Source organism: Myotis davidii, unplaced genomic scaffold (assembly GCF_000327345.1).
Source record: "Myotis davidii unplaced genomic scaffold, ASM32734v1 scaffold473, whole genome shotgun sequence".
Classification (NCBI taxonomy): domain Eukaryota; kingdom Metazoa; phylum Chordata; class Mammalia; order Chiroptera; family Vespertilionidae; genus Myotis; species Myotis davidii.
The window spans coordinates 222,264-237,407 of record NW_006284843.1 but is presented as its reverse complement, the minus strand read 5'-3'; the positions used below and the strand labels follow the sequence as shown (position 1 = coordinate 237,407).

Below are 15,144 nucleotides of genomic sequence, written 5' to 3'. Positions count from 1 at the left end.
ACGTAGCTTTGAGTTTAAATTTATGTATTTTTTATAATCTGTCTAAAGCATTTTAACAACAAAATTATATTGACAGCTTAATAGAACCGTAGGATATATATATATTATGGAATACATTTTCTCATTCAGAGTGTCAAAGTGAATTGGGAATAAAACACATGACTTCATCCTGTCAGCTTTACTGAGTTGACTCAGTCAACTTTGGGGTACCTACTACATAAAAAATTTGAGGGACTTAGAAGACAAACAGATCTTTCCCTTAATAGCCTAAAATTTTCTGTGGATCACAGTACAAATTAGTCAAATGCACAAATACAAAATTAATCAGGGTTTGAACCGGTGACCTTTCGGTGCATAGAACAATACTCAACCGAGTCACACTGGTCAGGGCTGTATCGTGATTCTCAACAAATTTTTTTTTTTACTCTGGGAATTCCAAATTTAAATCCTAGTTCTACCACTTCTCAAACTTCAGGTACTGTCTGTAGCGTCCTAACCTCACTTTTTGATTTGTAAAGTGACATTTAAAAGTGCCTGTCTTAGGGTTATAAAGATTAAGTGAAATATAACATCAGTAAGAAGTTTAGCACAGAGCCTGATACATAATGTACACTTACTTACTTAGTTGCTAAATGTGCATTATGTATCACATGACTTAAGATTACCAAAAGGGAGATTTCAAAGGCATCTCTCCTGTTTTCAAGGTCACTAGTATTTCAATTATGATCCTTTTGGTGTTTTGCTTTTTGTTTTTATAGAGAACATATGCTTTGCTTGTAGCCTTGCATCATCTACTGCCCATTTCTATTAGATAAGCTTTTTTTGTATTGTCTAAAGTTTTACATATGTCTCCTTTTCCCCCAATAGACCCCATCCCCCATATTAGATAAGCTTTTGCTACAAGACATGTACTTTATTCCTGTGCTGATTTGTGGTGTTGGTAGCCATTGCTCTGTTCTTTACACACAGCTGGCTTTCCCCAGAACCATAAAGATCTTTAGGTACAAACTAGAAGGTTAGTACAGCTGAGGTAATCATTCTTTTAAGTATTCAGTAAATTTTCTGGGAAAACGCATAATTGTCTAATTAAAGAACTCGGCAGATAAACTTGCTGCCCTACAGATTTATCAGCCACTCCCACAGGATGGAGGGATGAGTTCTTAGGTTGTCAGGAGAGCACTTCCTGCGGTGTAGATTTATTTTCTGTCACATTCAATACCCTGGGTGGGCTAAGGCTCATCATTGTTCACCTCGCCTCAGGACATCTCTAGAGAACATCAGATCATATTTTAGTTTGACCTTGATTTGTTTAATGAAGTACTAGAACCATCTTATGCAACTGTATAAGGCCGGGGATGAGGTAACATTCAGAATAGCCATGAGCTAACAGTTGTATAGGGTGTCCCAAAATTCACGCAAGATTTGCAATTTGCAATTGAATTGAATTGCAAATCTTGCGTGAATTTTGGGACACCCTATATAATAACCAGGAGTGTGGGAATAACTCCAAAGCCTACAACACTCGCAAAGACTAATACGGTATATTTTTAAAATTGCAAGTTTTTTAAACCTTAATATTGCAAATAATGATTACATTAAAATTCTATATAACATTTAGAATCAGATTATTGTAGGCTTAATTCTCCAAATAGGAACATGCCTCATAATACAAATATGTTATTTGGGATATCAGTATTGTGTGCTTTCATTTTTTAAAAGGAATCACTTGAATTTTTTTTTTAAATCGTTTACTGTTGGTAGAAGAGGTTTGGCCTTCATTAAAAAAAATATATGTTCACACATCAGTTCTCCAAGTGTTTGGTGTTGTATAAAGTGATATCGGGAGGGAGTACACAGATTTTTTAAGGTAAAATTTCTGTTGGCTAAAAGCCCCACTGCTCCTGAAGAGACAGCAATTACATGACAGTACAAGGTGGTACACCACAGAGCCTGCTCTCATTGATCCAGTGCCGAGGAAACTGTAAGGATAAGTGAAAGGCCAGAGTGATTTGGTGAGTTGTTTTGGGGAAGAGGGATTTGGTTTAATAGGAATACTGACAAAGAGAAATGCAGAAAATGCAAAGGACAGAAGTGAATGTAGAATGCTTGTTATGCTGTCGTTGGGAAATGAATGTTGTGCTACAAGGGACCAAATTAAAGATGATTTTGAAAACATTTTTAAATCTTTAACTTGATGTATCAAGAAAAAGCTATAATCAATTTTGAGCAGTGCAATGATTTGATTTTAAAGGGAGATGGAGTAGAACTAAGGAAACTATCCCTGTTAGACAATGGATTGATGGGAGGGGGTCTAGCGTCTAAAAGGTTTCCTACCCAGGCAGCTTAAAGATTAGGTTAAAACAATCTGGAATATAATCCTATTATATCATTCTGGAGTTATAGAGATTCTTCGCTACCTTGTTTTTATTTTAGAGATAAGAAAATACCTTTGGATATAAAATTACTTGCCCAGAGTCACTAGAGTGAAATAAGGTTGGGAGTGAGTGGGAGGAAAAGATGGAATCGATATGTTCCAGGGAAGTGAATGGTAGGAAAACCGGCAGTCAGGTGCTTTGGATCTTTGGGGCCCCTTCAAAGTCACTCAGACCCACAAACTCCAGGCTGTCGTCCTGGTCCTGAAACACGGACAGCTCTCACATCCAGTCCCAGGTTTTGAGTCTTATCCCCAAAGTTTCCTTCCTTTTTAGAAAACCAAGTTTGGTTATTTATCCCCCTGCACCCCTATAAGAAGCCTTTTTATCTTCTCACAGGCCCAAGAAAACCCATCTCAATAAACAGAAGCCCTGAGTGGAGCATTGCTGGTTTCTTGTGGGGAGGTGGGAGAAGAGCAGTGCTGGGAGCAGTTCTCTTTCTTTGAGCTCAAGGCTATTGAGGTACCTTAAGAAGATCAGAAAAATATATTATTCTCTAACTTGGTCTTTCTCCAGTTTTCAATATGTGGAAAATAGGTCTTTCTATGAAGTTTCCTATTCCTCCTTTAAACAAATTTTGAAAAGTCATATTTCTTCTGTGTCAGCAGGATGCATGCTAAGTGCAGTGCTCTGGTGGTGACTACATAGGAAGTAGAATGGAAATTATAGTTTACAGCGTGAAATGGATGGCACAAGGCTTTTATCTTAATGTAAGCATATCCATAAGTGTAGCCTGAATTGAATTAAGAGCCTACCACTGATGCAGTCTTACAGGAAACTTCATCTAAAATAAATGGAGCTGTGAAACTACTGGCTTCCTTGGGCTTAACCTCTCCATCAACTAATCTCAGATTTAAGTCATTTGTTTAAAACCAATAAACATTCCCCCTAGGTTTGTTTTAATCTAATATTCAGTTTTTCAGAGTCTAGATTTTCATTTTAATATGCTCATTATTATTGCAAATATTTAAACATCTCATACAATTCAAACCCTCAGAAACATGACTTTATCTAAAGAAGGAAAAAGGTAGCTCTGATTAGCTCTTGTAAAACAGTGTTTGTCTCATTTCTCAGCATGCCCCCTATTGAAGACAGATCTCATCTCTTTATTTGAGGAGTGGCTCAACGACTCAGCTAGAGTTCAGATACCTCTTTTACGATCAGTCTGATCACTTTATAGCCACAACTTGTATAATATTTTTTTCTGAATACCCAACAAAATAAATTACTGTTCTGGACAGTAGGATCTGGTGGGTGAGTGGGGGTGGTTTGTGAGAAAATGCAGGAAGAGGGAGAGGAACCAATAATTACATAAATTTTTATGAAAGAGAAAATATTGAAAAGGCACTGGCAAAATCCACTCTAAAACAAAAATTTAAACTTTCTTTTTAAAAATACATATAATCCTGAAGTCAACCAGCTATTGTTAAGATAATCAATTTTCACCAAGCACATATCTAATGACCCAAAAGCTTGGTATCATCATCTCCAATCTTGTAAATTTGAGCATCCAAATTCTTCCACCTTTAACTGAGTTTATCCTGAAAGTGTTAACCTGTAAATTAGCTAAGCCTTCCTTAATAATATCTTTGACCTATAAAATGTTTCTTAAAGAATCAATTTTACTTCTCTTTGGAAAGCAAATACAGTGGCAGACCTGGATAACTGTTTACACAACACAGTCAAGGTGACAGAAACTTATTCAGGATCCCCTTCTACACAGAAGGCTCAGGTAAAGGAGGGGCTTGCTTTCATGATGCTTTCTCGTTAAGGGTGCTGACTCTGACTGCCCTGGCAAGGGAAAAGGGCACTTCACTCACGGTTTTTATCTGGTGGGAAGGAAAATTATTTCATGAAAGCATTTTATATAGTTTTCTATAAAAAATGAGGAAATGTACATTCTTTAATCTGTAGATAGGATATTGTTAATTTCTAATTATTCATGTGCTTAAATATAGTGAAATATCAATGAACAAATGTCTGAGATTATTCTTTTATTTTCTTTCATTTTAAGTTTTTAATGAAAGTTGTATATAATATTACTTTATTTCTGCATCTTCTCAATTGTTTCTTCCTTGTATTTTCCCTTTCCTACTTGGTGAGATTTGGCTTTCCGTTCAAGGATCTTTTTGTGGTCTTTGTCCAGCTTTAGTGATAACCCCCTTGCTGGGGTGAATGCCCATATGAACAGTTGTCCCCTTAGCTTTCTCCCGTTGCACTCGTTCAGTGTAGATGACATATTTCTGCCTGTAAACCTGGACTACTTTGCCAATTTGCTGCCCTTTGTAATGTCCTCGAACAACCTGAACCTCGTCATCCTTTCGGATGGGCATGGACCGAACATGGTTCTTCTGACTCAGCTCTTTGGAAAGAGGAGACATGATCTTCCTTCGAATGTGGGAAGGTGCATTGAAATGCCTTTTACGGTTCTTGCTCCGGTCAGAAGTCACAAAGGGGTTGAACTTCATTTTGACCTCTGGCGCTCCTACGATGGCCGCCTGAGATTGTTCTTTTATGTTGCCTGTGTTTTTAAATTTGTTTTGTCACCTAATCTGAAGTTGCCTTTCTAACTGACCCTCTATGAGAATACCTTGATTCAAACTTAGCATTGGTCCCTTCCCAGTTGAGAGTAAACAAAGTTGATGCTAAGCAGCCATTCATTCCTTCTACTGTCTTTTCCTGGCTGACACTAAACAGTCATTAGTCATCACCTCTGCAAAGTCCGTTTCTCCATGGCCTTTCTTCATCCTCACTCTCCACTTGGACCTTCTTTGCCAATCAGCATTTAGGCCCTTCCAGTTCCCTCCACCCATCTCCCATTGGCATCTGCAGAGAGCTGCTGTCAGTCATTTCCCATTGCTTTTGTAAACTACTTGCTCTCTATTAATTTATTTAACTGCATGAATTCAATTCTTTTCCATTTTGTTTACTTTATCTTAAGTTATTTAGTTTTTAAGAATAAAGGCATTAGTAAGTAAGTGAAAAAATTATTTCAGGGAAGATAATCTTCCTAAATCTTATTCATGAGCTCTCCTTCCCTGAGTGACCTATGCTTTAGAGATGAGTAGTGATAGATTGGCTCAGGCTCAGTGACTGCAGGCATATTCTTTGGAGTCTGCATGGCTTATGCTGAAATCTTTAGGATCTGGAGTCTCAAAAACCTCACTGCAGCCTCACCTACTGGCCCCGCTCCTGCTTCACTTACCCTGATCTCTTCTTCCAGGGCAGAGTGGATTAGCAAGTGGGGAGGCAAGGAGGATGGTGAGAGTTCCTTCCTGTTTTTCACTAAAGATGTTTCTTTGGTGCATTCATTGTTTTCTAACATTCTGGATGTTATTTCAATTATGCCCCCTGCCTTCTTATCATTTTTGTACCTGAAATGAACTATTCAACAACAAAAATATCACTGCAATGACAAGACTAAATTTTCTTTACCAGCAAAATTAATGTTTCCATAGACTGTTTGTTACATTGTGCACGAAATGGTACAAAACAGACCACCTTGATTCCTCATCTCAAAGAGTTCTGTACTTCCTGGAAGCTCGGTGAGTGTGCTACTGCACTGAGCCTTCCCCTTGCACCATGGGATGACAGCTTGATCGCCGAATATGTCAGTTGAGCGCTGTTTCTCAGATTTCTGAGTAGTACTCTAACAGGATTTGTAAAACCATCATTTGGTTTTCACTGTAGTCATGTACCCTTGTCTCAATACTTTGATTTTGCTTTAGCCACATTCCTACAGATGATTGAGGCTGACATTGAAATCTAACATATGAATTATATATAGGCTCTGTACCAAAATACAGGGTATCCAAAAAAAAATGTATACACACTTTAACAGCTGATAGCTCAATTTTGAAAATGAAATGTATTTTAATAAACACTGCCTTGCCCTAGCTGGTTTGGCTCAGTGGATAGAGCATTGCCCTGTGGACTGAAGGGTCCCAGGTTCGATTTCAGTCAAGGGCACATGCCCAGGTTGCAGGCTTGATCCCCAGTGGAGACATGCAAGAGGCAGCCAATCAATGATTCTCTCTCATCATTGGTGTTTCTATCTCTCTCTCCCTCTCCCTTCCTCTCTGAAATCAATAAAAATGTATTTTTAAAAAATAAAATAAATACTGCCTTTGTAATTGTTCAAAATGTGTGTGTAAATTTTGGGGGGGACACCCTATAGACACACTGCCCAGGGATTTCTCAGGCTCTTCCATCAAAGAGAATGGTCAGAAACGGCTGAATTTTTCTAGACTGTCTCCCAACGGCACTTTAAGATGAGACATCTTTATGGGAGACAAGGAAGAAAAAGGGTTTCAGAAAACTGCTGAATGAAAGGGCCTAATGAGATAAAGAAACTATAGTAACAGACTGTAATGTTGTATAACCTTCCTTCCTAGAGTTCTTATTTTCATTTTTTAAAATATAACATTAAAGAACATGATATTTTTATGAGATTATCTTTGCAAAGCTGGTTTTTGGCTCTCTAACTTGCCTTCTTTAGAAAAATCTTGTAGAGGTTGAAGATTGTTTTATTTAATGAATTCTTGCCTTACATTTTAGTTAGCGTTAGTGGTATCTCTGAATCACCCTATAAATTTGTGTCTCTCATACTGATGCATGGATATGCGGCCAACTGGGGGAATAGAAATGATTTGTTTGAAGACCAGTCCAGCTTTTAGGAAATAAATATATGACTTTCCAGAAAGCTAGAAAACATTTGAGAATATTTGTGCTCATTTGCAATATTAGATCTGAGAGAGAGCATCCAGCTCAACTCCCTAATTTTCTAGATATGGACTCTGAGCCCAGAGAAGTTGAGTGACTTCTTTAAAGTTATTCAGATAACAAAAGTCAAATTCTAGATCTTATATTTTCAAATCTACACTGCACAACCAAATATTTTTATGTAACATTGGGATTAAATTTAAGCCCATAAAAAATCCATTTACCAATTGAAATCCCAGCATCAATCATTTCTAATTTTTGTTTTTATATTATCAGTCTCAGTCCTTTGAGAATTCATATTTTGCATGTTTCCCTAGTGGGAAACTTAATATTTTGGTTTCCAATTGAATATCACACTGAAAGTACTTACATTCATTTATACTTTGTGTCTAATCAATGTATAACAGTTTGGGGGTTTTTTGTCTACAAACTATCCAATATTCCTTTAAGTGATAAACTGGTGGCAAAGCTATTGATGATTTTCTATTTGGTACAGCCCATGGTAAGTATACTTTCGGACCCTAAATACATTTCTTAACATGAAGTGCTACTTCTTTCAAGTTTTTTTTTTTATTATTATAATAGGTGTGCACTCTGGGGCAGCCTCATGCCTGTTGTGTGTGGCATATACTCGCTGTGGGCATTTGCTAACTGACAGTCATTATAATAATAATTATTATTACAGCCCATTCCTTCAGTTTCCTTTTATTAAGCCCACCACCCTTCTACCAACTAGCTGAAGAAACTGGTCACATAGAAAACATTTTATTTTTATAGACTTTAAAGGACTGATTACAGTTAATCATATAATACAGCATAATTGTGGAATCTGAAAATTGGAAAGAACAGTGGTAAGCAACCTCTTGTGTCTACCCTGGAAAAAATATTTTAAATAAAAGTAAAGAAGTCTTTAACAAGTTTTCAACAACTAACGTAGGTTGTAGCCATTAAAATCAGTTCTTTTATATCTGGTCCAAATCCTTATTATCGCACTGGCAGCTCATGACTTATATTTATGTCTCCTGTGGAAAGATGAATGCTGTGAGTAGTATAAACAGAAAAAGAATCTGTTTTCTTAAGATCTTTTAATAACTACCTATATTCTCTTGAACAATACATTTTTTTTCTTCTGCAATTATTTTTCCCTTTGGAAATGGCAAAAAATAACATTTTATTAAAAGGAAAATTTGGAACCCATTAAGTTAATGTACTTAAGTGAATCTCCTGCAATTTTTAATAGAAGTAATTATTATGAAATGAAAGGGAGTGAATGATATCAGAATTCATTAACATCAATCTTGGGAATGATTTGCCTTAAAGGATAAATAGGAAAACAAAGTTCCCAGACAAGCCGAAAGTCAGTCTGTGAGTTTTTGTTTGCCACTGCTCATCAGGCTAAAGTGTCTATAATTTGGACTGGGGGATGGGAAGAGCCAGGGAGGGGGACTAAAAACTAGGCCTCCAAATAGATGCTCCTGAATTCAAATAGAGGCATAATCTGGTGCCTGGCTACATTCACAACCTTTATAGCATTTCTTTACCAAATAAGAATTTAGATTATACTGATTCTGAGCTGGAAGCCTTGACCTGGAATCTCCTTCGTTACTAAGGAAATGTCCTTGAGAAATCATAACCTTCTTGCTTCTACATGCCTGAGAAGAGCACATTTGAAGATGGGGGACCAAAAGAAATACCCAAGTCAGAAAGCTGCAAGCCATTCAGGCAAAATCTGGTTGGAGAGGAAAGCTGTTCCCACGACTAGGGAGCTTCCCCAGCTAGCCTGTAGGTGGGTGTGTTTAACAGAAGGAAGCAATGGAAACCTGCCTGTCAGCCAGCCTTTAGAGCTAATTAGCTCAGCACACAACAAAGATAAGTGAGCCTGGGAGGAGGGCCCCCTGAGGGGTCTTTAGAGTCTGGGAAATGTCTGATTGGCAGATGTTAAAAGGGATTCTTTGGTAATCCTGTGCATCAATGAGCTGCACAAATTCAGTCCAGGACTGCAAGAATCCAGGCATGAGGACACTGTGCAGCAGGCTCACACAGGCAGACCCAAGATGGACAGAACCTTGGAATCCCTGAGACACATCATTGCCCAAGTCCTGCCTCACAGAGACCCAGCTCTAGTCTTCAAAGACTGTAAGTACTGAAGGGGAAAAGTTGTTTTACTTTTTTTAGAAAATAGTCCTAAACATCTAGTCACATCCTATTTAAATATGATTTCTTTTAAATCTCTGTAGTCGTGTGCTGTGGTCTAGTGATGTTTAACTTGTTCCTGACTTCAGTCAGAAGAATGATTTCATTTCATTTCACCTACGGGGTATTAGCTGCCGGGTTATTTTGTCAGTGATACATCTTGCTAACGGCTTAGAAGTCTCTCCTAAAATCTAAGGCTCACCTAAGACTTAATGAACTTTTCCAGATGCTTTTGTAAAATAAAGCAGACTGTTACTAAGGTTAAAATTAAAAATAACTTGCATATGATAATAAAATATATACTTGCTAATCTGTTTAATCTTTATAACATATATTAGTTATGTTCAATCAAGTATTGTGCTTGTCTGAAATTTTTTTGTTGCAAACAAAAGTTAATAAATCACCACTGAGCTCTTAAATTTTGATAACAAATTATAACACATTCGTTAAAAGGCCAATGAAATTAGATGTCTTCCCACCTCCGCAACACCCTTCCCTTCTAAAAAAATCTAAATAGCTATGGCAACGTTATTTAAAAATCTTCTTTTAATGATTATGAAAAATAACTCAATCAAGCTTTCCAAACCTGGCAGTACTATTAAACCATTTGTCATGTAACTTTGTTTCTGGAACCAATTTGATTTCCTGCTGCTGCAAAACAGACTATCTTCCCCCTGTATCTTATCTACAGTGGGTTTCATATTACAAAGAGCTTCTGAAATAGAACTTTGCTATGGAACTGCCCAAAAGGTAAAATGCATATGGATTTTTTTTTTCTTGTGCTTCAATAGGTTACAGCTTTCTTCTTTGTAAGTCTTGCTGTTTGTCTCCATCAAAACTTCAATGGTTTGGATTTTTCCGTTCTGATTGCTGAATAATGTTAGTTTCCAGATGTCCTTTTAGTTTATATTTCTCATATGTGTGATGAAAAAAAAGAAATGTTAGGCCATTTTATTCTTTACATTTTTCTTCTTAGAAATTAAATTATAACTAATTTTCCCTTTAAGACATAAAATAAGAGATTTTTTTCTTTCTTTCTTTCTTTCTTCCTTTCTCTTTCTTTCTTTCTTTCTTTCTTTCTTCTTATATTGTATTCAAACATGTGTCAATAGCTATGTTAGGACTAATAAAATCACTCCCTACCCCAATCTAGCCTGGAGTCTATTCAGGTTTGGTATGTTTCTTTAAGTGAAAAGGGAAGGAAAGAATGTGTGTCTCATACAATAGCCCTGAATTCACCAGTGAAGGGGTAAAGGGCTCTTGACCTGCCCAGAGCTTTGGATAAATTGTGTAAGACCAGGAGGTCTTGTGCTGAGGGCTTGGTTAGTGGAAGCAGTAAAAAGAAATACAGGGAAAATTTTTCACTGAGTTCATTGATCATTGTGAACTTAGGAAGTTTAATCTGAAATCATGGCCCACTTTTTAAGACGAATTAACCCCCAAAATTGTTTACAGTTTAGCATAGAGAATAAAACAGAAGAAGGGTTAAAATAAAGCATACATTATGTTCTTTCTGTCATCTAGGTCTTTGCAGAAACTCTTTTATATGGGAAAATAAAGGAATGTCCCATTGTATGTATTTCACTCATAACATAGAATAGAAATTTGACCAGATAGCATTGCCTGCTTACCCTAGAATGGGCTGCTACTCTGCAACTGACTGCATTGCTTAAAAGGTGTGAATATTACAACCCATCCTCTCCCTCAGTTGTTTCTAATCTGAAAAATGACCAAATGAAAGTGAGCCAAGTGGCAGATTTCTGCACCAGGAGTTTTTATAACATCAAAACATCTAGCCACTCACCATGCTCCTGGCATAAATGGGAACAGGCTTACTACTTTCTGGGGCAGGACATCCAAAGTCCGCCTGGGCCTTTGCCATGCCTCGGCAACCTCCCGCATGCATGCCAGAGTTTAGCACACGGACTTATTTTCTTTGGCACACCTGTAAGTTGCTGCCACCACCTTCCTGTTTTACACAGCCTATAGAACCCTGCCGCCAGCCTTGAATGGCAGGTTCTGAGCAGCCTCCTCTCCTCATCCCCCACCCTGGCCCAGGCTCTTCCTTGCAGAAGAGAAGGTTAAGCACTTAAGCACATCACTGCCAATTGCTTAAGAAAAATTGTTACCTTACTTTCCTGCAAGATGAAAAGGCAATCCAAGAATTTTAAAAGCCCAGCACAGTTGAACAAAGGAGTGTAAAACAACAACAACACTGTAAACGTGTTTTTCTAAATTTCTTTTCTATAAATGCAAAGGCAGTTTTTTCTTTTTATTCTTTAGAAATGCATAATAGAGGGGATATAAATGATCATTTTATTAATTTCTTGCTCTCAGTTGGTTTGTGATTTTACAAAAAAAAAAAAAAAAAAGCACTAGTAAATTGAATTTTCTCTTCAAATTGGTGAGGAAAAGCACCCAGAGTTTCTAGTCTGAGACCAATGCCCATGGGGATAGTTACAGTCATTTAAATAAATAAGATTTGAATGCATGTCTCAGCCAAGGAGGCCTTCCAAGTGGCATTTTGCAATTCATTAAATCCCTCGTTTGTTTTAGGCAAGGTGTTCATCTGGCTGCTGCTGTCATTTGTTTTTCATTTTCTTTCCTTTACGTATTTTATTCATAAAATAGAATAAAACGACATTTTTTCCCCTTTTCCCTATTTTACATCTCAAATGAAAGATAATGGAAAGACATTTTTAAAAGGTGGGCTCTCCATTTGAAGTTTGCTCATTTAAGCTGTCTCTGGCTGTTCCCCATACCTGAGTGTCCCCGCTGTGTAACAAGAAGCACTGGGAGTCGCCACACCACCAGACAGATACTAGGACACATCTCCCTGCTGCCTTCCACTCGTGTCTTTCTGCAACATCTCATTTCTTTTCGTGTCATGTGTCATAACCAAAGATGAGCTATCCTAAACACAGCCCCTGTCAGGTCTTTTAAGAGAGTGTGTGAGAGCTTCCTATTTGTTTGCCACTGTTTGACAGTTTCTCACATGCTTTCTCAAAGGAAATCACCGCATGATTTCAAGGTGGCTGCACTGTCAGATTCTACTCTGAGTGTTAACTCTTCAAATTACAAGAACACAGTATGCTCATCTGCCATCTTTGGGACCTTTCTTCATTGGTGGTAATGCTAGGATGCCAAGAACTCATGACAGACACGATACTAGGAACATGAATCCTTCATAGTAATGCGGATATTGTTGTTTATAGATGAGGGAACTGAGGCTCATGAAGGTTAAGGTGACTTGCCCAAGGTCACACAGCTAGTAAGTGATTGAGCCAGAATTCAAATTCTATCTTCCAACTCCTCACCTTTAGTTACTGCCAGACATTACCTCTCAGAGGTGTTAAATGATCATGTCATGGCAATATCTTCCAGGAAAACAGGGGGGATTGAAATGAACTCTTCTGGAAGTGTAGAGGGAACCCATTTAATGGACACATCTGAACAGTATGACAGAGAGTGAAAGGGGAAGGGCATTTTTGAGGAGCGAGAGCAGCTTGTCCAAAGGCAGATCAGGCAATACAAAAACAATGCATGGGCCGGGAGGAGCAGGCAGGCAGTCGGGAGCCATTGGAGTTAACAGTGATCCTAGATTAGTTCTGGAAGTTTATGGCTTTCTGTTGCTTTGGGGAAAAGATTATAGTGACATCTGTAGGAGGTACACTTCCTGATACTAAGTTGGGAGACAATTACAGCTTTTTCACAGCAAGAATTATTTTACCCATTCCGGCAAGATGCAAGCTTTGTAAATGTAAACATGCCTGTAGGGAGAAACCACATTCACTGTCTGAAGGCCAAAATCAGACAAACTTTCTCAAGCAGATGGTTAAAAAGCTATCTGAGTTGTCATTGAAGCCATAAGAATGTGTTGTTTCCAGTACTGATTTATAAAGTGACATGTTAGATTTCACCAACATGTTTCCCCAAATTGTATAATGAATAAAATAAGATGGACTCTTTACTAAACATTGCACAATTAGAAGGAAATATCTCACATATTTGAGGTGCATTAACTCTACCATTTGGGGAAACATTTTTCTGCATAAAACGTCTTATTTATATCAGATAGGTGAATACTTCAAAAAGTATTTCTTACCCTTTGGAAAAGTTAGACCAGACTATAGAGCTATTAAAAACCTCTTAGTAATCATGAGTCTGGCTGTGTGCAATGCGAAAGAGCAAGATCCTCAAGAGCCAAGTATTTCCTCCATTTCATGCTTTTTAGTGTAGTTATCTAAGTCTATAAATTTAATGGTACATGTGTGTTTTTTGCATTTCACAGGAAAGAATGAAGTAGGATGTAAGAGATGAAGGTATTTGTGCAGTAAAATCTCTACACATATTGCACTGAATTCATCATGTAAAGTATGTCTGGAAGAATATGGTTAAAAGAACCTTCACTGCTCACTAGCTCATTTTAGAGAAATTATTGAATCATAATTACAATCATTTGAACTGTGGACATCTGGTTTACTGATGCCAATTTTACTTTAAAAATTTATGCTGAGATAATAACAACTATTTTTATTTGAAAATGCAGATTTCAGTTCAGCTATCACTGGGATAAGCACCCTTCTCCTTTTTTTCAGTAAATACACATTTGGCAGAGTTTAAATACTGAAAGTCTCAGTCCCAGAGGAAAATTTTTTTAAATGGAAAAAAACTAAGTGGCTTCTTGAGCACTTAATAGCCATATCTGTCCTAGTATATTTATTTCTCAATGTATAAATAAGATTTAACAAATCAAAATAAAATGTGATTGACATTCATCCGGTGATCAAATCAGGTGCCTCTTCATGGTCTGCTGTCTCTTAACATAGGCTTTTTTTTTTTAACAGTTAAGATTTGTTAGCCTGAACTCAAACTTTAACAACTTCTGAAACTCATGTGTTAAGTTACAGCCCATAATAGGACACAGCTGCCCAAGGGTGAGTTTCTAAGTTATGAATTTTCTGTTTAAATGATACGGTTTTACTGATTATGTGCTACAGATTGATTTAAGAAATGTAAGACAACTTTAGAAGCCTTTCATAAAAGAATCTTCTTTATTTAATACACTTCACAGTGAAGTTTTAACCCCAAAGACTCATTTCTTTTCCTCCATGTTCAAATGCTCATGTAAGTTTAGTGTAAGGTAGTTAAAACAATCTTATTTTAAAAGAAAAAGAAATAAAAAGAATCCTATTGAAAGTTTAATATTGACAAAATAGGCAATCATTACACTCCCTGCAGTTTTCCCCATTCTCTCTCTGGTGTCTATGGAATGCTGTTTGAATTATGGTTTGGGTTTTTTCCCTGTTGCGATGATAATCAGTTGATCCCTATTTTGATCTCATCCTGTTAGGCAGCTGTGGGAACCCATCATTTAGTCACCACTCCTTTGGCGCTTATGGCCTGTACCGTGTAGTTTATATTTCTCTCATGTGGCTCCGCACTGTGAGTTATGGCCTCACTGGCATGTTTTTGTCCACACCTAAGTTGGAAATCTCAGGAGGGCAAAGTCACAGCTTGCAGGTCCATGGAACCCCCAAGGTGCCTCCCATGGAACCAGTACCTAGCAGGTGCCCAACAGGCCTGTTCTGGTTGTTGGTTGGTTGATTTCCTCTTTCACAACCGGGGGAAGATTTTTCCTATTGTCAGGTGCTGTTCTTTACGATGAAATAAACCATAACCAGACCTTCTAAGTCAGTGGTTCTCAGTCTTGGCTGCACATTAGAATCACCTGGGAATCTTTTTAAAATCCTGATTTCTGGGCCTCATCCTCCAGAAATTCTATTTCTTTGTTACT

At 37.5% G+C, this 15,144-nt stretch overlaps 1 protein-coding gene and 1 pseudogene across 1 annotated transcript in view; one reads left to right on the top strand and one right to left on the bottom strand.

Annotated features, from left to right (window-relative positions):
* Positions 1-4,461: 4,461 nt before the first annotated feature.
* LOC102769063 lies at positions 4,462-4,948 on the bottom strand (annotated as a pseudogene).
* A 3,990-nt stretch (positions 4,949-8,938) lies between these two features.
* LIX1 (limb and CNS expressed 1) overlaps positions 8,939-15,144 on the top strand; it is a 45,803-nt gene continuing 39,597 nt past the window's right edge. The window contains exon 1 of the mRNA XM_006755122.2: positions 8,939-9,290. Coding sequence (XP_006755185.1) covers positions 9,209-9,290 — 82 coding nt within the window. The 5' untranslated portion in view covers positions 8,939-9,208. The remainder of the gene's footprint in view (positions 9,291-15,144) is intronic.